This window comes from Erpetoichthys calabaricus, chromosome 8, assembly GCF_900747795.2.
Source record: "Erpetoichthys calabaricus chromosome 8, fErpCal1.3, whole genome shotgun sequence".
Taxonomy (NCBI): domain Eukaryota; kingdom Metazoa; phylum Chordata; class Cladistia; order Polypteriformes; family Polypteridae; genus Erpetoichthys; species Erpetoichthys calabaricus.
This window is the reverse complement of record NC_041401.2, coordinates 39648211-39665576: the sequence shown is the minus strand read 5'-3', so window position 1 is coordinate 39665576 and position 17366 is coordinate 39648211. Positions and strand designations below refer to the sequence as shown.

Sequence of the window (17366 nt, the reverse complement as noted above, 5' to 3'; positions counted from 1 at the left end):
ACCCCTTTAAGAGTAACTTGTTGAAAGATAAAAATGACACATTTCAAACATAAGCATGTGGGGTATCGTTTTAGAGTATTTCAAGGTCAGTGATTATGAGTATAATGTTATTTTTGATTTTTGATCCTTTAGTAGGGATCTAGCCCTCTATGGACCTTTATCAGAAGGAGAAAAATGACAATTTTTTATTATAATTGAAAATATTTAGACTTTAAACATTCAAACATTTGATTGAAAGTATTCTTGTTTATTATTATGTACTTCTACCTCATGGAGGAAATCATTACATTTCTTATGAACACTCTGAATTAGAACAGTGTACGCTAATTCAGACTTTTTTGTTTTGCCAGTCTGCTGAATGTTGTCAAAAATGGCTCTAATACAGCTAGTGGATATCTCCTTGTATCAGACATGTATCATTTTAATTAAGGCCATGTTTTAGAAAAAATATTGTCAGTTTTAGAACATGAGTCCATCAGATGCCTTTTACTATAAAAATTATTATAAGGTGCATTAATGAAACAAAGAAGATCAAAACAAACAAGGTCAAAAATACCTGACAGCAAAGAAATGAAACGAGTGACACTGCATATTATGGACCCATCTTCACAGGTGGGTTGTGTTTATTATATTTTAAATACCGACATATAAAAACAAGCTTTTTAGGAGTATCACAATGTCAGATACTACAGAGTTTAATTTGGCTTAATTTGTGACCTTCACGCATGATCCACTTTACCAAATATCAGCAAAATTGTGGGTTTACCACAAAAAGTGACTTTTTCATCTTATTTTATTTACATATAGATAACTTTCAACATCAATTAGCTGAGAGTTGTATGTGAAATAAACACTTAATGAAGAGAAGGTCTGCCACAATAAGTATGCTGCAACTGATTAGTCTCTTGTCAGTCATGTTGGATTTCACACAGTGTGGCTTGAGCTACTTGGCAAGAAGCTCTTAATGTTTGTAAGTGGACATATATCATATTGCTGTTTGCGTCTCTCAATAAAAGAAGCCAGGCGAGAAGTATCCAAGGGAGTCTTAGAATATGCACTACTGTGGGAAAGCAGCCAGGGATGCTGTAGGCAGGTTGCTGCAGTAGGCCTTTTTCTGCCATCACTTTGAAGCACTGCTTTAATAAAGTCTTTTGCTGCGTTGCTGATACTCCAGAAATATTCACCTGGAAAGCTGAAATCAAGTCTGCATATGTTCATACATGTCTCCTCCAAACTTTCATCAAGAAATGGAGAGATACCACTTAACATAACATAAGCGAGTACTCCAATGCTCCAGATATCTGTGCTCAATGCAACAGGGCAACCCTGAATTAGTTCTGGTGCAGCAAATTCTGGACTTCCCAACAACTGATGAATGTAACACTGATTAGTAACTTGAACGGCATCACCCAAATCAATGAGCTTGACACGAGGCACTGGGATGTGGAAATCCACTAAAAGATTTTCGGGCTGTTGAGAGAAAATAAATATTTGTTAAATATTTATAGGAGAAAATGTTCTTGAAATTGCCTGCCTGTTAAATTAGGTCATCCCAATATTTGTACCAGCATATTTCAATTGGAAAATTAGATCATATATAATATTTAAGTTTATATTTTGTTCTCTGATAACAGTTTACATATAAGATGTCTTATTTCTTTTAACCAAGTATCACACATGGCTCTTAATATGTTTAGCTAATTAGGACCTTTACATAATACTTAATGACAAGGGGTAGTTTTGGGGTATACCATTTATTTGTATGCTGATTGGTGAAAATTAAAATACATTCAAATATGTTATGTAAATGTACCTCAATGATAAGACAGTGCTCTGTTAGATTTCTTCAGTCTGCTATGGTGCATCAAACAAAGCCTGTGGAGGATTTACCAGCTGGTGTAAATAAAGGTTGTCCATGTTTGGAGCTCATATGTAACAATAGCTCAAGGCTCTTTATTTATTTGTATACTCTTTATGAGTATTTTCCTCAACAATAAGTTTTAAATACCTTGTGAAGGTTCATTCAAACTTGGCAAAAGAACCCTCTTGAAACAGGAGTTTTAAGTGAGTTTATACTAATTGATGGCCTTGGTCAAATTTCAGCACTTGTAACCTTTCCATTGGCTTCAGCAAACTGATTTTTCACTATTTATAAGTTGAAGTGTGACTCCAAGAAAAATAATAATACTACCAATTTACTATAGCAAAGTGGAATACTTGAAGTCAACAGCCTTAACTCTTCAGAAAGTAATGCTCGATAAAGATAGACTCAGATGGTGACCAGGGACCTGAAAGTCATTATTTCAGTAATTCTAGACTTGATTCCTTTTTTCTCTGGCTCCTGTAAATCACAACACTTGCAATTCTAAAAGAATGTGGTCATTCAGCTTTAATATATAGAGTAATTTTCTGAAGCAACATGCTGCTATGAGGGCCTGGCTCTCAGTTAATCAGTGTAATATATATGGGTACCTTTAAAAAAGGGCTGTTGAACTCGGCTCCTGGGTGGTAGTCACACTGGCTGTTGATTTTCTTCTCTTTAGAAGTTCCCTTTTATATTGCAGATTTGTATTTTATCTTTCCAGTGTACTTGGTAATAGGAATATATATTAATTTCTATAGTGTTTCACCATGATGCTGATTTAGCCTCTGCAAACATGGTATCAGTTTTACCTTCACTTCCTTCTCATAAATTGCATAGTTCATTGGATTATTTCAGGCCAGTGAAGAATGCTACCTCCAATCAAGTAATCATTGGACGCTTTTTTAAGAAATTAAGAGACAGAAAAGACTTGGCATTTTTGTAATATTTTAAAACCAGCCACTTAATGAAGAACAGATATATATGTATAGGTACATGGAAGTCAGTGATAATTGCCATTTGGATGATAAAAGCAAACAATAACTCAAAATTCTTAACAAGTAAATTAAGTAAAGTTAAATAAGCAAAGACAGTAACTTAAGAAAATAGCAAGCACTTAAAGCCATGGCATGTCACTCTGAATTTCAAAGAGAAGTAAAATTCACATTATATTAATTTCCAAGGCAGAAGATAGTGGGCTATGTGTTTAAAGGAAGAATTAAATTAATAACAAAATTTACTTTTCATTAAAAATCTGGTGGGCCCTCCCATCCCAGATAACAAAAGGTATCTGACACCACATATGTTATGCTCAGCAACTCAGTTTTGAAAAAAAAAACAAAGAAAAAAGAAGTCTGACTAAGAAAGGATTTCAGTTAGCAGGCAGAATTTGACTAAATGGGTGGAAAAATATCAGTCACTGTAGTGTTGAAGGAATCAATTCATGATACAGCTGAACAATATATATCAACTACTTACAAATAGTATCAAGTCACAATTCAGAGTCTGTTTGACTTACTGTAAATTGCATTTGTATTTAACTGGCTCCATCAATTGTTGAAAGAGCATACTATTAGAAACTAGCAGCTAACATTTGGTTTAATTTTTATAGTCATATTATTAATTTTCTGTAATATTAAACCCTTTTATTTCCACCATAAGATTAGGTATGCATTATGGCTTAGTCACTTCTACCTTGCATGAATGACTGTTTTTTCATATACACTCCTAAGCAAATGGCTATTCCTTGTGTGGTGGATTCAAAAACTATTCAGTCCTCTCTACTTTCTGCACACTTTATTGTTTCGTAGATTAAATTTTAAATGGATAAATTTCACATTTTTTCCCCAGCAATCTACAGTCAATAACCCATAATGACAATATGAAAATGTTTTCAAATAGGTTTGCAAATTTATTAAAAACTCAAAAACTGAAATATTCATATAAGGATTCAGAGCCTTTGCTGTGGCCCTCCAAACTGTGCTCAGGTGGATCCTGTGTGCTGTATTTCTCCTTGAGATGTGTCTAGACCTTGAGTGAAGTCCACCTGTGACCGTTTTGCTTATTTGGACATTGTTTAGAATGGCACATACCTGTATATATAAGGTCCCACAATTCACATTGCATATTAGGACAAAACCCAAGCCATAAAATCCAAGGAACCCTCAATAGACCTTCATGATCACATAAACAAGGGTAAGAGTATAAAACAACTTCTAAAGCTTTCAGTGATCCCAGGAGCACAGTACCTCTAATATAGTGAAATGGAAAGGTTTGGAACCATCAGGAGTCTGCCTAGAGTTGACCATTTGACTAAATTAAGTAAACAAGCAAGAAGGGCCTTGGTCAGAGAGGTTACCAAGAGCCTAAAAGTCCCTTAAACAGAGCTTCAGAAGTCTTCTGCTGAGATGGTAGAATCCGTCTGAATGATGACAATCTCAGCAGCACTGCATCTATCAATTATTTATGGTAGAATGACTAGAAGGAAGCCACTCTTAACTAAAAAGTATGTGACAGTTCAAAGGACCCTTGAGAGTATTTGTCTCTAATTGAGACAAAAATTTAACTCTTTGGGCAGAACTCCATTATGTCTGGTGAAGGCATGGCATTGCTCATCGCCACCTAATATTATGCATATTGCTATGGGGTGCTTCACAGTGGCAGGGAAATGGAGATTGATCACGAGATTGAACAAAGGATGAATGCAGCCGAATACATAGATGTCCTTGAAGAAAACCTGATACAGAATGCGCAGGACCTCAGACTGGGGCGACAGGTCATCTTTTATCGTGACAATGACCTACATACTATACAACCAAGACAATGCTTAGGTGGCTTTGGGACAAGTCTTTGATTGTATCTGAATAGCCCAACCTAAGCTGAGACTTAATCCCCATAAGATGACAATTCACAGACACTTCACATCCAATCTAACGGAACTTGAGAGGATCTGCTAGAAAGAGTAAGATAAACCACCCAAATTCATATGTGCAAAGGTTGTAGAATTTTACCCAAGAAAACCTGAAGCTGTAATTGCTGCCGAAGAGGCTTCTAGAAAGTCCTGAATGAAGGGTCTGAATACTTGAATGAGAGATTTCAGTTTTTGATTTTTTTTTATAAATTTGCAAACCCTCCTGAAAGCATGTTTTCACTTTGTCATTATAAGTTATTGAGACCAAATTGCTTGGCAAAAATGTCAAATGTATCTATTTAAAATCAAATCAACAACACAATACAGTGTGCAGAATGTGAGGGGGTCTGAATACTTTTTGACATTTCAAACGTTTTCATTTGGTATGCTTATCAAGTAACATATTTTATTCCATTACATTTACAACTAAAGCATTGGTTTCTTTATCCCAAAACAATAATCTGCAAAAATATGGTTCTGTATCCATTTACCTTTAAATCTAAGTGAGCCACTCGACAATTGTGCAAATACTGAACAGCTTCCAGAGTGTCTCTGATGTAAAAGGCCACCCTTTCTTCCATAAGTTCATCATGATTTACAAGGAAGTCCAAAATTCGTCCATCGTCCAAGCTGCAAGGAATAATTTTGGCATTGAAAGTCAACCAAAACTGTTGAATAACTATCATGCCTCAGGAAAGCATTATTTCTAAAAAAATGCTGTCAAGCAATGACACAATAATTTGTAAATAGATATATACAGACAGGAACATGTGCAATTGAAAAATTATGGAAAAATATCCATCCGCTCTCTGAACCCACCTACATTTTAGTGACACAGGGAGCTGGAGCCTATGTAACAGAAATCTGGATGGAAAGCCTGTAATTATTCTAATATAGCACTGATTGACTGATTGATTGATCAATTGATCCATCCATCTGTATGCCTGTCTATGTTTTATTTACTGGCTCCTCTGCTTCTGGGTCACTGACAGCTTCAGGCCATCATACCTGCAATGCATGCAACCCAGGTAGCCACCCGTAATGAAATGCCAGTTCACTGCAGGTCACACAAACACAGTTAGAAATTTACTCCACTTAGATTTAATTAGGAGATATAGACACAAAGTCTCTAAACTTAATTTCATTCTCATTTTGTTACTATTTTTTATAAGGCTGATGCTTCAGAGAACATCTCTGTGGCAGCTGTAGGAGTTTGTAAAAGTTTCATCTATTTCACCTCAGACCAGAACAAAATAATAAAGGAGTTTATTATGGACTCTGGAGTAAAAACAGTAGATGCACCATCACCCCTTCAGAATTAACAGCACTCAGGTGGCGAGGGTAGACAGTTTCAGATATCTCAGAGACTTGACCTGGTCCAAGCATATTGACACTTTGGTAAAGAAGGCACAATAATGTCTTTACCACCATAGACCAGGGCTGTCTTAACAGCATCGTAGCCCCTCAGGCAAAGTAGCCTGCTGGAGCCACTGTTTTGATAGCAAAACAGAAACTTACATAGGTATCAGAAAAATCGTGGACCCCTATGCTCCTGGGGCCCCTGGCCAGTGCCCATTGTGCCCATATGCTAAGACAGTCCTGCCGCAGATGCCTCACGGATTCCAGGCTGCCCTCCCAATTACTAAAGAATTTCTACATATCCATCATTGAAAGTATCCTGATAAGAAGTATTACTTCCTGGTATAAGGGTAAAAAAATGATAATAAAAATACCAAATAAAGGTCTAAAATTGGTTATTATTGGCCTATTCTGTTGTCCAACATTATACAGCGGTAAGGACATCATGGTAAAAACCTTGTTTTCACTTGGGCTATGTGAATGAGATATCTATCGTGCTAATGACTGATAACTTCACATGGCAGGCAATGGGTGAGTAAAGATAGCAATAAATCAACATGCTGGGAAACCAAATCCCTGGGACATCTAGACTAGAATTGCTAAACTAGGTCAATTCGGTAGTGGCCATCACCACATTTTAAAAGCAAAACACTTCATCTTTAAGAGTAGTCAGTTCGACGAGCAATGCCAAGAGGAAGTGGTGAAAACAAGCAGATTTATCTGAAAGTGAAAAGGACGCCACAAGGGCAACAGATTGAGTGTGTATTATCATACCAGACCAAATGGACAAGCCATGTATCAAATAAAAGACAAGAGATGACACATTGACTACTTAAATTTCAGCCTGTTTTAGATGGGTAGCACAGCTAGTGTGTATATAATTGTATGTGACAACATTTGATTTGATTTTAACAAAATATTTTTAAAAACATTATAGATATTAAAGCCACATTCCCTACTTACAGTTCTAAAACTAGAATAAAGCATCCAGGAGATTCAAATGTATCAAACAAAACAAGGAACTGCGGATGCTGAAGATGCTGTAAGATGGCTGACTCATGTGCCACTTGCTCTTTCTTCTTTAATCGTTTACTGATGAATTTTGCGGCCACTTCCTTCTTGGTAGCCCTGTTTACACATTTCCTTACTACAGAAAACCTGCCCCTGAAAACAAAGAAGCAAAATACAAAAACAGAAATGAGACAGTTGTAGGCCTAGCAGCAGCCACCAGTAAGGTGGCACTGATGATTAGCTTTGGTTCTTGGTTATAGTACTCTTACTGATGATCATTCAAGGAAGACTTTTTGTATGAATTTGTAAACTGCTTCTGACTGTAACTGCCTATATAACTAAGTCATTCTGTACCATTTGTACAATAATGAGATAATGGCAATGAATGAATTTGTTCTCACTAAGAATTTATATACAGTATAAGACATTTTGGTTTAGGTATAGATGTGTGCCATGACTTTATCTCTAACTATTTTGAGACATTCCGATATACAAAAATTGTAGGTATGTTAAAAATTACACCATGTATCTGTATGCTAATTGATGCAAACTGATGTGTTTCTTAACTCTACTTTGCAAATTAACCTAACTTATTCAAAATTTGTTCTTTGCTACATTCCTCAGTCTTGTCATGGTGCACTGACCATGGGAGGTTCTTTTAAGCTTGTTTTAATAAAGGATGCCCATCTTAGATTCATTAGTAACAACAACAACATTTATTTATATAGCACATTTTCATACAAAAAGTAGCTCAAAGTGCTTTACATAATGAAGAGAAGAAAAATAAAAGACAAAATAAGAAATTAAAATAAGACAACATTAATTAACATAGAAATTAGTAACGTTGATCACAACTATTATTTATTTAAGACAGTAAACGTTCCCTGACAAATAAGATGTAAGAAGCTGGGTGCCGTCAATGACAGGCCTTCCTATTATGTTACTTTCATAATAGTGTAAGGCCTTGTACATAGCCTATAATGTACAATGTTTTTGAGTATGAAAGTAAGTTGTGTCTGCTGCTATACCACAAATCAGATTTGAATGAAGCAGCAGGGCATTTAGAGTACAGGGAGCAAAGTTTATGGCCACTGTATTCATACTGTTTTCTAGTGCTTTGGTTTCATTCCATATTTTAAAGACATACATAATAAGTGGCTCTAAACTGGCCCTGCATGTGTGAGTGCAGATGTGTGTATCTAAAGAATTGAAGTTTCTTTGCAGTTAATAATAATTCTTTACATTTATATATTGCTTTTCTTGCTACACAAAGTGCTTTACAAAGTGAGTGGGACTCCACTTCAACCATCACTAATGTGCAGCATCCACCTGGATGATATGATTGCAGTCATTTTGCGCCAGTACGTTCACCACACATTAACTGTTAGGCATTGAACAGGTGAAAGAAAGTTAGCCAATAAGAGACAGGGGATAATTACCATGGCAAGTAATTTAGCCAGGACATCAGGATACACCCTACTCGTTATGAAAGATGCCCATGGATCTTTAATGACCACAGAGAGTCAGGACGTCGGTTTTTTGTCTCATCTGAAGGATGGCATAATTTTTACAGCACAGTGTCCCTGTCACTGCACTGGGACATTGGGATCCACATTCAGACCACAGGGTAAGTGCCCCTTGCTGTTCTTGCCAACATCTCTTCCAACAGCAACCCAAGCTTTTTCTTGGTTGGCCTCCCATCCAAGTGCAGGCCTGAACATGCTTAGCTTCAGGTGGGTGACCTTTTCTGAAGTGCATGTGGTATGGCTGCTGGCAGTTTATTTCATTCTCTCTGAGACCCAGTAGTTGAATAAGAAAATTTAGAAATCTGACCAATTTATTGAGTGCAGAACTTCTTCAATTGCTTGTGATAACAGATGGAGCTATTTTGGTGGTGGTATCTCCACAGCATATACAGTGTCTATAAAAAGTATTCACCCCCTTGGAAGTTTTCATATTTTATTGTTATTCAACATTGAATTAACTTAGATCGCTTTGCAGAGATCTGTTTTCATATTGGCAGTCACTGTCTGTTGATCAGTGTCAAACGTCAAATTAAATCCACTGTGATTCAATGTTGCATAATAATAAAATAAGAAAACATCTAAGGGGTGAATACATTTATGGGCATTGTAGATAGATCACTGAAAATATGTTCTCATAGGGGCATCCTAAGTATATGGGGATATAAGGAGAATGGTCCCACGTCATTGAGTTTTTCTCCCAGATGCCAAAGATGTGCATATTAAGTTGAATGGCAATACTAAATTGTCCTGCTATTGGTAAGAGTGACTGCATATTGTATTTGTTTTTAATAGACTTCCATTCAGTCTTTGGGGTTCCTGCTTTGCCTCAAATGCTGCTAGGATAGACTACAGTTTCCTGGATTTTGGAAAGTAAATAAGTGAATAATAAGAGAATGACTCATAATATAATGGATGTCCACCTTTATTAAATGACAGCAATAGCTGCATGATTTCATTGAAACAACATGAAGTACAGAATATTTGGAAACAAGCTCAGTCATGTAAAAGCTGTCAGTTTACCTTCCAGATTCTAAATCCAATTATTTCCTTTCCGGGTCAGAGAAGCCAGAGCTTATTTTGGCAACATCGGACACAAGGTAGAAACCAGTCTGTCACAGGACCCACTAACACACAGAAGCTTATACTGGGCAAATTTAGAACCATCAGTTAAATTAAATTAGGTGGAACTTTATTTGTCCCCAGAGGGATATTTGGCTTTTTTCAGAAGCTCTTTAGATAGATAGATAGATAGATAGATAGATAGATAGATAGATAGATAGATAGATAGATAGATAGATAGATAGATAGATAGATAGATAGATAGATAGATAGATAGATAGATACACACACACAGTATGGTCTGACCATATACCAAAATGACTAAAAAGGAAGACAATTTTAAGAAAGAAAACTTATGACTTGGCAGTCCCAGCCCCAGTGAGGTATTATGCATATGCATTTGCATTGCCGTTGGAATAAATGATTTGTTGGCTGAAAGTACTGCTAGTTTGTTAACTGAATCCTCATGTCTTTTGAGTGATCATACACCACACCACTCCGGTACTAAATTTTATTTCTGCATAGCGTTTGATCTTTAGACAACACTAGGAATGAAGCATATTTCCTTCTTTTTTTCAAACAATTTATGTTGTGTTAAGCTTAAAAAAAACAAGCTACTTTGGTTAATGAAATGCATTATTACCTTCCAATTTCAGCAAGATTAATATAAGAAGATTCAAAGTTGTCTTTCCAGTGAATGGTGGTTCCATCATAAGAAGAATCTAAAAGAAAAAGAAAAACACATATCCACACATAAAACAAGGAGAAATAAAAAAAGTTGAATTTTTAAAATAATGCAACTTTGATCCAAAGATATTCATCAAACACAACTTATTTTTTCATCAAGTAGTGCTCTTCATATGTTACATTCATCTGTGACAGGTTTGTTTCTCCATTATTTCATTTTATCCTTTCGGAGAGATTAATTAAGAGCTGCATTTCTGTGTAAATGAAATACATTATGATCATCTGCCACATTTTAAAGCAAATTTTCTCTGCATTTCCAAATAAAATGTGCTCACCATTCTCTGGAAGTGAGACTATGTTGGATGGCTCACTTGGAGTGCTGATTCCCCAAGGGTTACTGGCACTGACTCTGAACTGGTATTGGCCTCCAGGCATTAGGTCCTCAATCAGAAGGAAGGTGTCCAAAGTGGACACTGCTATGCTTTTCCATTTTACAGAACCTTTCATAACAAGAAAAATATTTCAGATGGTTTTAGCAAGTGACTTTAGGAACAATGAGTAAGGAAAAGGTGCTATATAAATAAAATGTATTATTATTATTGTTTTCAGGAAAAAATAAGTAGATGTTTCATTCATTATTCACTAATTTTATTTTAATAAATAAATTTGCCAGGTGTTTGACTTTTAAATAAATTTAAAATAAATTTATCTTGGCATAATCATATTCTGTATGGTGTTACTCTATAATATACTACAGGGTGGGCCATAAGTTTTCATACATAGGAAAATAAACATTTGTTTATGAAAAAACAATTTTATTTATATAATATGCTCTACATGACTGCCATTGTTTTGAAAACACATTTCAATATGTGTTCACCACTGCTGATGAATACGTATTAACACAGCTGGAGTTATGCTTGTAATGGTGTCAGTGATACGTTCCCTAAGATGATTTATGTTTCATATCTTTTTCTGATACACCATGGCCTTCAAATGCCCCCAAAGATAAAAATCAAATGGGCCATCAGTATGATTTCAATTCATTGCTCTTTATTCAAATGCATTTTTTAGGGTATCTGAAATATAAAAAATAAAATGTTAAAAACCATATGTATGAAAATTTATGGCCCACCCTGTGTTGTATTTGATCATGAGTAATTGTAAATCAATGTCATCTGAAAAATAACACATTATTTCTCTCAAAATAGTCTTAGTTTAAATCATTCCCAAAATATATGACCCAATGAGGACAGTGTATGAAGGCACTACTTGCAGTTAGGATTCTGCCCCAGGCAATTTAAATCTTCAAAGATGTGTGTGATGCATAATTGTTCATTCAATTATACCATGGTTGCAAAGATTTAAGAACAGTGTAAGTTAAGAATGTTAATCAAGATACAAATAAAATTCAGTATTTCTTGTGGCTCCAGGGAATCTCACATGAAATTGTGGGAGACCCAATGAGGCACAAGGTAAGATCTCATCCTGCAAGGGCACCAGACATAGAAAGAAACAAGTTTCCCTTGTTAGAAAATCCTTACCTTCCTGCTTGTATTCCACAGTGTAACCAGAAATGGCACAGTTGCCAGTGTTTGCTGGAGGTAACCAGCGTAAGATTAAGGATGTGCTGCTCCGCTCCTGTGCCATTGGCTGGACTGGTGCTGCGGGCACACCTGCAGCAGGAACAGGAGATGACCAAAGCAGGTTACTGAGATGTTCAGTAGAAGAAACCTTGTACATTGCATTTGGTCAGCTGATTGCAGCTAGTAATATGGGGATTCTTGAGTTTTGTTTTGTTTTTTTTATTTTCTGGAACTGTACTTCACCTCACATGGAGTAAAATTTACTTGAACACATTTATTTTTTATCTAAACATAACATTTAATAAATAATTAATAAGTAGCAAAATGAGAAGTTAGTTCAAGAATAAATATTATGCCTTGACTGAGGCTGCTATTCAGGGAGGGAGACTAATCACACTTTTCTTTCCATCCTCCACACTTGGTTATTCCCTTTGAGGTCACAGTGAGCTGGAAACCATCCATGCAGTATTGGGCACAAGACAAAAAACAACATCTAAGGACATGTTATATTAAGGGGTGGTTTATGCCTTTCATGCAGTGCTCTACAACCCTATAAAGAAATCAGTGGGCTCAGAAAATGAATGGATGGATGGTTGGATAAAATGAAAATACAAAGAACAAAAATGAAGATTGAATGAAAAAATAATTCCACATTATCTATACATATATTTTCACCAGGTCTCAGTAGCATGAAGCAACAAGGTTCAAAGAACATTGAAACATCTTTGGATGGGACTACATCTTATTTCTGTAAAACAATGACTGCATAGAGAAGTTTGAGCATTTTGGCATTTGTCAGCTATCTCTAATAGATCTAATTTGAAGGCTCAGTTGGATGAAAAGCATACATCTGCCTCAGTAGATGGCATAAACTCAGTTTCAGAAGTCTAAACTTACACCATAGACTTGAAAATGTGTAAATCTTACTTTGTTTAAAATGTCAAATGGAAACAATAGAAGTGAAGGTAAATGCTTAATTTCCAGGCCCTAACCTTGTACTTTGATTGAGGCAGATGATGATGCACTTCCATGGTCATTCACTGCCACACAGGTGTAAATACCCGTATCCTGAGGTATTAGGTTACAGATTTTCAGAAGAATTTCTCCAGTTTCTCTGCAGGAAACATAGAAAAGAAATTTTGACCTCAATAACTTTAATTTAAAATAAAACTGAAATGTATTATATATTAATGTTACCTGTCACCCTGACAGAAATTTTATATATCTGTTTGTCCTTGGTTTTTAAGGTTAAATAACTTGCCAAAAAATGACAATCCATTCCATGGACCTGCTTTTTCCCATTTAAGTTTGTGGGGTCTTATCCCAACTGCACAGTGAATAAAGGATAGACTAAGTGTGATTGGAAAGTCTGTCCTTAGCAGGGAACATGCAAGATCAATTACCGTCTTATATTAATATAACGTGGGATGTGGGAGGAATCTGGAGTACCAGGAATAAAACCCACACAGATAGTGATTGGCTTGGGATCTGATCCAACTACTCTGGAGGCATCAATGCATACCAATGCACTTCCATGGCCTCGTAGATACAAATTAGTAGTAGTACTCTATATGTCTAATCATGATTTACGCTGAAATGCAGGAAAAACAAAGACAGCATTTGAAAAGATTAACCTGATAGCAACTGTAAAGTATGGCAGTAGAAATGTTATGGTTTGGGGAATCTTTACTGCATCAGGGCTTGGGCAGCCCACCATCAAAGAATCTACCATGAATTCTTCATTGTAGCAGAGAGGGTGACTGAGGATAACTGTGAAACTGTCAGAAGCTCAACCGAAAGTGGACCTTACATGATAATGACCCTAAAGACTCCAGTAAATCCACCATGTAATGGCTGAAAAGAAATAAATGGAGGGTTCTGGAATGGCCAAGTCAAAGCCAGGATCTGAATCCCTTTGAGATGCCATGGGAGGGGAGAGGCTGTGCACACAAGACACCCTTCAAACATCACACAGATGGAAGAATTCTCTATGGAGGAGTGGTAAAAGCTTTCACACAGTCGATGTAAGAGACTGCTAAACAGTCTGCATTGGGGATCAATACCAGCTATTACAGCCAAAGGGATATTTACCTTTCCACATATGGAAATGGTATTTCTATTGACTTTTGTTAATTTAATTATTGCAAAGTCAGATTTTCATTGTTTTATTTTTTTAAATTCATCATCTTTATATAAAAATAATATTTAAATGAAGATATATCCACAGATTAAAGAAAAAACAGTTCATGAGTTGTAGTTACAATACAGTACAATACAATTTATTTTTGTATAGCCCAAAATCACTCAAGAAGTGCCACAATGGGTTTTAACAGGCTCTGCCTCTTGACAGCCCCCCAGCCTTGACTATCTAAGAAGACAAGAAAAAACTCCCTGGAAAAAAAATGAAAGAAACTTGGGATAGGCAGTTCAAAAAGAGACTCCTTTCCAGGTAGGTTGGGCGTGCAGTGGGTGTCAAAAAGAAGGGGGTCAATACAATACAATACACAAAACAGAACAAATCCTCAATACAGTATAAAAATAAAAGTTTTACAAGTATGGAGCAGAATTTAACAGTAGATGATATCACATAATATGATTTGGATTTGTTTAGAATATAATTTGGATTTGTTTACTTACTTTTGGTTACTTACTTTTTCACATGACTGAAGAAATATTGCTAATGCAAGGAGGAAGATAGGTTGGATAGGGCAGGCCCTAACATGTCTAAATGCTAATTCTGTTTTCATTTCAGGGCCTTTGCATGACATTCTGACCTATTTTGCTTTTATGGTGCTTTTCTTTTATGCATTTTGCTATTATTTGTCATCTTTGTCTACTTTAGACTAGAATTCTTTCAAAATGGGGGGATCAGTTAGAAAAGAAAATTGAAAGAAAATTCAAACCTTGGTAGCCTTGAACCTTTTGTTTTCCGCAGATAAATTTAGTTATCACTAGCTGTGGTACCCATCTTAAGACAGGTTGAAATCTAAATTATCAGCGTAGACCTCAGTATTAATGTTGGTCTCTGTTATATACTATTTGGTATGGGATTTATAAAAGCAATGTTAATGTCAACAGAGTGTAATTCCAGCCCGCGATATCTATGAGAACAGTCACATAACAAAACGGCCATTGAATGCCCGGTTACACTATAGTTAAGATTAGAGTTGTGGGAGGGTTTTCTGACTCCATGGGCATTTTGTGACTGATGTTTTGGGCATTTCGTTTTGTTGTGGGTGTTACATAACCTATGTCATATGTATTGTGGGCTGCAGTTAGATTCATTTCATTAATTTTTGTGATGCGTCTTCTGTTAGCAAGAAAAGTCAAATGCACTGTATCACTAAAAATGTTTGTGATGCACCATCTTTTAAAATGACAGAGACAAAGCAACTGGATGAACACACAAACTGACACTGATCCACTGCTTATTGGATCAATTTCATTTAACACACACAGTCTGCAGGTTTACTGTGTATCAGTAGATTCTACTTTATAAATTGCTACACTGTTGGATTAAGGCAAGAGCTTTAACTTGAATGGAAGTACTCAGTCATTACTTAGGGGGTTGTGGAATTGCAGATTAAAACAGAGACAAGCTGACAAAGATTTAATTTGCCTATGAAAGCATCATGCCGTCCAGTTTTTAAATCAAGACCAAAATGTAGAAAATATTAGTAAAAACAGATACACAATTTTAAAGTAATTAAATAAGTAAGTAAACAAAGATTCTACATAGAAAATAGCCTCTGTGTCCCTCTGATACATGTTAGTTATAATAAATCGCTATTGAATGATTTCCTATACCTGATATCGAGTGTAAAGCGGCTGTTATTCACCACAAGGTTTTGGTCTGGTCCTTTCAAAGTTATGTTTGGTTTTGGTCGACCGCAGACTTTACAGCTTAGAACTACCGTCTCACCGAAAGCACATGTGACATCTGAGAGTGGAACAAGGAATTCAGGAGCCACTAGAAATAAATGTGTTGGATTAATAAAATGTACAAAATAAAACATGAATGAAATTAAAATCAGTGAAGAAGTATATAATTTATTTTTACATTCAGCTTACCTTCTTGAATAAAATTTGGATTCATTAACTGTGAAAGACATAAATAAATGATTGTTAGCAAGTTTTTTGCCTAAAGAAATTTTGACGGAATCAAAATTACAATTTCAAACTTACATTGGAGTAACGAATTTAAATTAAAAATGTATTATAATTTCTACATTGCATAAGTGATATTCAGATCCCAATCTAATTTCATTAAGGAAGATGACCTAAAGACTTTCCAACTGTAAATCACTAAGATGCAGGCTCAGTGCCAACAAGTGTCTTACCATGCCACTTTACCTGGCATGTTTCATTTGTAGAAATACAGAAAACATGTATGTTCTACTTTTAAAGGGCATTGGGATGGTGATTAACACCTAAACACATTATACTTTTTTTGCTTTCAAAATGAAGAAATTCACATACTGAAAGTGATGCCACTAGGTAAAATTATTTTTGTGTTTTTAAGTTAATGACAGCTTCACTGTTAAGCAAGATTTTTTTTATGTGGTAACAAACATCAAAATTTACTTTATGCATACTTCCATTTCTTTGCCCTAAAAGTGTGAGAGTCAAGCCTATTTCTTGTCTTCCGCATAGATAATGTAGAATGATCAAACTGTTAAAGGAAAACTCCACCCAAAAATTAACCATTGTTTTTTTTTATATGTTACATATGGGGAGAAAGGATTTTTTTTCTGATAGAATGGGAACAAAGGGTGATCAACGCTGGACAATGGCAGACGATGTAAAAAATGTCCATGGAAAAAAAAAAAAAAACTCACATTACTTGTGTCACATAATCCACATATTACTTCTTTATTCATATGATCAAAGCATACTTTTTTACTAAAATATTGTTAAATAGATACTTTGGGCATAAACTGCACAAATGATAAACTGCAAACTAAAGCATCATGGGTAGGACTTTTTGAATTGAAGACCCGCCTCAACCCCTCATTCAGTAATCAACAATCCAGTCTTCAATTCAACAAGTATTTCCCATGATGCTTTAGTTTTCCATTTATGATGTGCGCTGTAAATTCTGAAAGTAACAATAAAACTATTTTTTAGCACTAAAGCATGTATTTAACTAAATTGTGGATTGTGTGATGCAAGTAATATGATAGATTTTTTTCTTTTTACCATCAACATTTTTCACATTATGTTTTTATTTTCCATCATTGGCCAGTGTTGGTTCTCATTCTATCATAAACATTTTTCTCTCCATTTTGAATGAAAACATGAGATTAAAAATGTTTCTCAGATGCCACTACAATGTAAAATGGGGTAGGTAACATAAAAAAGCTTCA

The 17366-nt window shown here is 35.5% G+C and overlaps 1 protein-coding gene across 9 annotated transcripts in view; it reads right to left on the bottom strand.

The window, feature by feature from the left end:
* Positions 1 to 592: 592 nt before the first annotated feature.
* Positions 593 to 17366, bottom strand: part of kalrna (kalirin RhoGEF kinase a) — a 797086-nt gene continuing 780312 nt past the window's right edge. For all 9 annotated transcript variants that reach the window (XM_051930993.1, XM_051930994.1, XM_051930990.1 and 6 more), the window contains 9 exons: positions 16072 to 16099; positions 15808 to 15970; positions 12993 to 13114; positions 11959 to 12090; positions 10750 to 10914; positions 10371 to 10449; positions 7095 to 7295; positions 5264 to 5402; positions 593 to 1470 (listed from right to left, as the gene is read on the bottom strand). In XM_051930993.1, coding sequence (XP_051786953.1) covers positions 925 to 1470; positions 5264 to 5402; positions 7095 to 7295; positions 10371 to 10449; positions 10750 to 10914; positions 11959 to 12090; positions 12993 to 13114; positions 15808 to 15970; positions 16072 to 16099 — 1575 coding nt within the window. In that variant the 3' untranslated portion in view covers positions 593 to 924. The remainder of the gene's footprint in view (positions 1471 to 5263; positions 5403 to 7094; positions 7296 to 10370; positions 10450 to 10749; positions 10915 to 11958; positions 12091 to 12992; positions 13115 to 15807; positions 15971 to 16071; positions 16100 to 17366) is intronic.